This window comes from Calliphora vicina, chromosome 4 (genome assembly GCF_958450345.1).
Source record: "Calliphora vicina chromosome 4, idCalVici1.1, whole genome shotgun sequence".
In the NCBI taxonomy this organism is placed as follows: Eukaryota; Metazoa; Arthropoda; class Insecta; order Diptera; family Calliphoridae; genus Calliphora; species Calliphora vicina.
Window position 1 is genome coordinate 120,288,218 of NC_088783.1, and position 6,578 is coordinate 120,294,795.

At 21.5% G+C, this 6,578-nt stretch overlaps 1 protein-coding gene across 2 annotated transcripts in view; it reads right to left on the minus strand.

Annotated features, from left to right (window-relative positions):
- Nucleotides 1–6,161, minus strand: part of cut (homeobox protein, cut) — a 99,103-nt gene extending 92,942 nt beyond the window's left edge. The window contains exon 1 of one of the 2 annotated variants that reach the window (XM_065508209.1): nt 5,058–6,161. In XM_065508209.1, coding sequence (XP_065364281.1) covers nt 5,058–5,177 — 120 coding nt within the window. In that variant the 5' untranslated portion in view covers nt 5,178–6,161. The remainder of the gene's footprint in view (nt 1–5,057) is intronic. The other variant, XM_065508210.1, reaches the window with a different exon arrangement.
- Nucleotides 6,162–6,578: the final 417 nt, after the last annotated feature.

The window sequence follows — 6,578 nt, forward strand, 5'->3', positions numbered from 1 at the left end:
AATAAGAAATTGTAACAAAAAAAAAATTTTTTTTTTTGCTTTTCTAAATTAACAATAATTTATAAAGAGTTTAAGTCAATATATTAAGAAATGACATCATTATTATTATTATTATTAAAATATGAAATTTTATATAGATTTTTTTCCCTGTGTTTACTAATATTATTAATAATTAATATTTAATAATAATTAATCAATCTTATGATGTGAGAAAAATCTACAATATACAATTGTCTATTACCCTACTAAACAAATCAATTGTAAATTAATAATGATGTGTTTTTTTGTATAGAGAAAAAAAAACCAGATAATAAATATTTGTTTTTCCCTGTACACAAATAATACTTCAATCAAAAGTAATTTTCAATAATTTTATTGATTAAAAATTATAAACACACACAGCACAATAATAATAAATCAAAAAAACAAATAAATTTTGTATTAAAATAAAACACGCAAATATAATTAATTGTTATTAAATAAAAAAATAAAACTTAAACATAACTATAAATGCTAGTAAACACAAAACTAACAAAAACAAATTATTAATAATGTTTTGTAAAGAAAATTTTGTTTAAAGAAAAATTATCAAGAAAATAAACGAAAATTAAAAAAAATCTGCTCTATTCTGTATGTGTTAGATTTTGTGGCAAACTTCTAATATAAAGGCAGTAAACTGTTTTAAACTTTTTACTAATAAATTAAAAAGAATTCTTAATGTTTTTCTAACAATTTAAAGCAGCTATTCTTAATTACTAAATTCTGCCCTATTCTGGTATTTAAAAGATTTTGTTTTAAAAATCATGGGAAAGATGTTTAAATTCTATTAAAAAGTTTATTTTAAATAAATTTAGTTAGTTAACATCATTTTTAATTAAAAAATTTTGAATTCATTTTTTTTTAATTTTGAAAAAAAGTTAAAATTTTGAAATTTTTTTTAATTTTGAAATTTTTTTTTTTTATTTTTAAATTCAATTGAAAAGTAATCTTCAAGTTAATTTATTTAACAAAAATCGTTTTTAAATAAAAAATTTTCAAATTTTTTTCAAAATTTTAATTTTAAAAATTTCTTTCAACATATTTTGCTGGGTTTTTATAACTCTATGTGGTCATCTAATATTCTAATATTTCAAATCTATGTGGTTTAGCTTGTCTTTCTTTTATTGCTAACAAAGTCATTAACAAATTTTTAGTTTCTTTAAACAAAAAATAACGAAATTCCCAGAATTGCAAATAATTTCTGTGGAATTTTAAGTAAAACCAAATATTGATTTGCTAGCATCTCACTGAAGCTGCAGGAAGTTTTGCATTTTATGCAAGATTTCGATACATAAAAATAAAGTTGAAGTATTTCTTATTTTTTTTCTCTTTATTCATGGCAACAAAGATTGAATTTCAAGCAAGCGTGCAGCAGCAAGATAAATTAAATACATATTTTGCCTCATGTAATAAGCGGCATGTTAAATGAACAGAATGACAAGCAAAATGAACAGAAATTTTAAAAGCCGACGGCAAATTAATTTTTTGCAAATAAAAAATCTAATAAAATTAATAAATTTTTAAAGAATAAATAAAAATAAAAATTAAAGGAAAAGAAATCAAATTTTTTTAAGAAAATTAAATAAAATTTAAAAAAAAATTTAAAATTTTTTTTAATTTTTTCTTTTAATAATTTTATAGCTGTTTGTATTATCTTGTTGCAAGTGTTTGTTTTAATGTCATGCCTTAATGCCTTTTTCGTATGATGGCCAATAGCCATCATTATTTTGTGCAATTAGTGGAACCTCCAACATAAACACAAAAACACAGCAGACAAAAACACTTAAAATCAACTCTTATAACAATAAACTTAAAGATTTATTAAGAAATTTAAAAATTTTGTTAAAAAAAAAAATGAACGCCTAAAAATAGACATTATATGAAAACCAATTAAACCTATATCTTAACAAAATGTCTCTGCTCTCTATAAACTAACAAAATATAATAATAAAAACAAGAAATTTAAATCTATAACAAACTCTGAATAGTTATATTCTGCAATTTCTTTCAAAACGCCTAAAAGTAGGCAACACAAAATAAAAAAATTAAGATTTTTACTCCCAAGACTAAAAACTTCAATAATTCATTATCAAAATCATTAACAAAGACAAACAAAATACAAAATTAACACAAATTTAGGAATTTTTCCCTTAAACTCCTAAAAGTAGGCAACGTTTGAGCTCAATTTTAAAGCTAGAATTGAAATTTAAATTAAATTTATCAAAATTTCTAGAAGGTGGAAGTTATTTTTCTAAAATTCTTAAATCTAGAAAATCCTTTAAATAAAATTAACAAATTAGCACAAATTATGAATTTTTTTCCTATAAACTCCTAAAAGTAGGCAACGTTTGAGCTCAATTTTAAAGCTAGAATTGAAATTAAACATATATTTATCAAAATTTCTAAAAGGTGGAAGATATTTTTCTAAAATTCTTAAACCAAGAATTTACTGTTAATAAAATTATCAAATTTACTGAAATTTATTAATTTTTTTATATATAAAAACTCCTAAAAGTAGACCTCTTTTTTAACATTTTAAACACTTTTAATTTAAATTCATATAAACTATTTGTCATTGCATTTTTTGCTTAAAATAAATGTTGTAAATTTTTGTTGTTATTATTGTTAATATTACTGCAATTATTGTTGTTATTGTTTTGTTGTTGTTTTATTTTTTTATTAATAAAAACATTGACTTTGCACGCTTGAAATATCGACTTAAACCAAGATTTTCCGCATGAAATTTATGATAAAAAAAATGAAAAATTAGGAGTTTACAGTTTAAGTTAATTAAATTAATAACATTTTAGCTTGAAATAAGAAATTTTAGATTAAAAATCAATAAAAACTAAAAGAAATTTTTTAGAAACTTAAAAAAAAATTACATTGTTTCCAAATTATTACAAAACAAATTTCTTTTTTTATAGTTTTTAAAGAGAAATAAAATTGTTTAAATGAATTCTTTTAAATATTTACTTTGATTATCCTAAAACTCTTAATTATTACCTTAATTTTTGTAATAAAACTTTTTGCTAAAAAATAGAGCTTTTTGTAATATATCAAAAATTATTGAAATTTTAAAGAAAATTTCAAAACTTTTTATTAAAAATTATTAACAACAATTTGAAGAATCATATTATTTAATTTTTATTTACATGGAAATCTTCAAATTTTATTAAAGAGGTGAAATGTTTTCATATAAATTTTTTCCTAATGAGAATTAAAGTCAATTTGTAAAATGCTTCAAATAATTGAAATTTTTTAGAAAACCGAAAATATTTTTTTTCCTAATCGTGAAGAACACTTTCAAAAGTATGTTAAACTAATTTTTGTTAAATTAAATTTATATATTTTTTATAAATGCTAAAAAGTTATAGAATTTTTTCTTCATAAAAAATTTACAAATTTTAAAAAATACTTCAAATAATTGAAATTTTGTAGAAAACCGAAAATATTTTTTCTCTTATTGTTAAAGAACTCTTTTAGAATCTTGTTAAAATAATTTTTGTTTAATTCAATTTGTATGTATTTTTTATAATAGTCCAAAAGAAACTAACTTTTTCAAAGAATTTTTTTAACTAATAAGAAATATAGAGGTTTTTTAAATTAACAAAAATTAATAAAATATTTTAGAAAACACAACTCTTTAATATTATTTACAATCAATTTCTGTTTAAGTCCATTAATATATATTTTTTATAAAAGAGCTAATAATTCTACTAATTTTTCAAATCAAAATAAAAAATTATTTACTTCAGTTCTGTGCCCATTTTTATTTTTACGGTAATAACAGAAATCCGTCAAATATTTTTATTCAAATTATAGCTTATTTTATTATGAATAAAGTAAACTTAATTTGATTTAATTCGAATTATATATATTTTGTATAAATGAGAAAGTCTTATGATACCCAACTATTCCAGTTTTAGCTTTTTGCCTATTTGGCGATTTTTTCTTTAAGAAAAATGAGAAAAACGCCAACTTTTTTTATGTGAATTTTAAAGAACTATTTGAGTAATCAAATTATGTTTAATTGGTTTAATATCAAATCTATATATTTTTTATAAATGGGAAGAATCAAACGATATTTTTCATTTTTGCTAGAAATTTTTTTTAACAACTTTTTTGCCGGTTTTTTTTAATGAAAAAAGAGAAAAATTACAACTTTTTTTTAATAAAGTTTTAGACAAGTGTTTGAGTAATGAAATTATATATAATTGGTTTAATTTCAAAACTATATATTTTTAATAAATGGCAAACATTATTGAAAACATATTTCATTAGTTTTGAAATCTTTTTTTGGTGATTTTTTAATGTAAACAGAGAAAACCGTAAAATTTATTGAATGAAATTGTTAACAACTATTTGATTAATAAAATAAACTAAATTTGGTTCAATACTGAAAGTATATATCTTTTATAACTGGGCAGAAGCATTAAAAATTTCCCAATCTCTTTTAAAAACTTTGTTGACGCACTTTTAGCTTGATTTTTTAATGAAAATAAGAAAAACCTTTAACTTTTTTCAATTAATTGGTAGTTAACTATTTGATTAATAAATTAAACTAAATTTGTTTCAATTCTGAATGTATATATTTTGTATAACTGGGCAGAAGCATTCAAAATTTCTCAATTTCTTTTGAAAACTTTGTTTACACACTTTTTGCTTGATTTTTTAATGAAAATAAGGAAAACCATTAACTTTTTTCAATTAATTGGTAGCTAACTATTTAAGTAATAAAACTAACTAAAATTGTTTCAATTTCAACACAGTATATTTTGTATAAATGGTTTGAAACTTGAAAATTTTTCTCACTTGAACACGATATAATAAAACTGGATTTTAGCCAATTTTTTTATACTAACTAAATTATTCAATTATTTTATGCCCCACAAAAGTATTCAATTTGTTTAGTTTTGTGCTAATTTTTCAAATATTTGTCACTATTTTGTTAAAAATTTTCACATTTTAATTGTTTTCTTAAGAGAACATATGTATTTCTGTATAGAAAAACTTACCTGTTGCCAAAATTGTGCCAATAAATAAATTTGTTCCTTTTTGAAAAACCAATCCATTGATTGCACAGCCGTCAAATCCATATCGGCTGTACCGGCTGTTTGTGGCAATGTTGGCTGCATTCGGCTGCTTTGATTTGTGGCTTCTTCCAGTAAATCAATAACAGCTAATTTTTGTTGTGGTTGTTGTTGTTGCTGCTGATGAAGTTTAGATGTTAATGAAGATGATAATGATGATGATGAAGATGAGTTGGTGGTGATGGTGTTGCTAATGATGCCACTTAAACAGCCAGCAGTCGTGGTAGGGGTACCACCGGGAGACTGTTGGCCTAAAGTTGTTTTACACGTTAATTTTTGTTTAGATTCCAGTTTGTCTTTGTTTGTTTTTGTTTTTATGTAAAAGCAAAATAGTTTTCTTTTTCTTTAAAAATTAGTTTTAAAACTTAGTTAATTGATTTGTCAACACAAAATTTTTATCAATTTTAATTTTATTTTGGCCATTTAGCTGGAATTTTTCTGGTAATTTTAATTTATTTTTTTGAAAATTTCATAAAATTTTGTTAATAATTTTCAGCATTTTTCTTGGGTGTTGTTTTGTTTTTATAAATCCAGATTTTGAAAATTGTTTAAATATTTAATCCATTTGGGTAAATTTTCATATAATTTGTTATTATATGTTTGTTTTTCTTTCTTTTTCACCAAACACTTGTTTTTGTTTTTCTTTTGTTGTTGTTGTTTTAAAACTTAAACACTTGTTTTTGTTTTATTTTTAAGATTTTGTTTGCTTTTCTTTAAAACACTTGTTTATTTTTATTTGCATCTTATTTTTTTTGTATTTGTTATTAAAAATTTTCAACTCCTCTTTTTTTTAAAAAAAAAAATTTTCTTTCAATGCAAAATTATAGATTTTCTTTAATATTTTTTAATTAATTCTTTGCTTGTGTTGTTACTTAAATTAATTCAAAATTGATTGATTTTCTTTTTTTTATATATTTAATAATAATTTTTGTATATGTGTGATTTGATTATTACTAAATAAACGACAGAGCAACGTTAATCTAATGAGATGTTGCCTGTCACGAATTCAACTGATGACTGAACAAATCGAACATTAACGCAGCTTACACAACCCCATTAAACAAAAACAACATTATAGAGTAAAAACAAATAACAACAACAAACACACACACACACAGTTTTATTAAACTCTGTACTCATTTTTATCTACTTCAATACTCATTCTCACTTTGTATGAGTATTACCGTAAATTGCTCTCTCTCGCGCGCCCCTCATTCAATAACAAAAAAACGAACAGTCACTCGTTAGAATAAAAATAATAGTAGAGTAGTAAAGCAAAACAACAAGCAAAAAACAAATAATAGCAAATACAATAACAACAACTAAAATAACCACACGTGAGTATTGTTGTTCAATTCTATAAAAATGTTTGAGTGTTTGTTTGTTTGTTTGCAAGTGATAAATATATTTTTCTATTCTAAAAATTCTGTGTAATACATTTTCTTC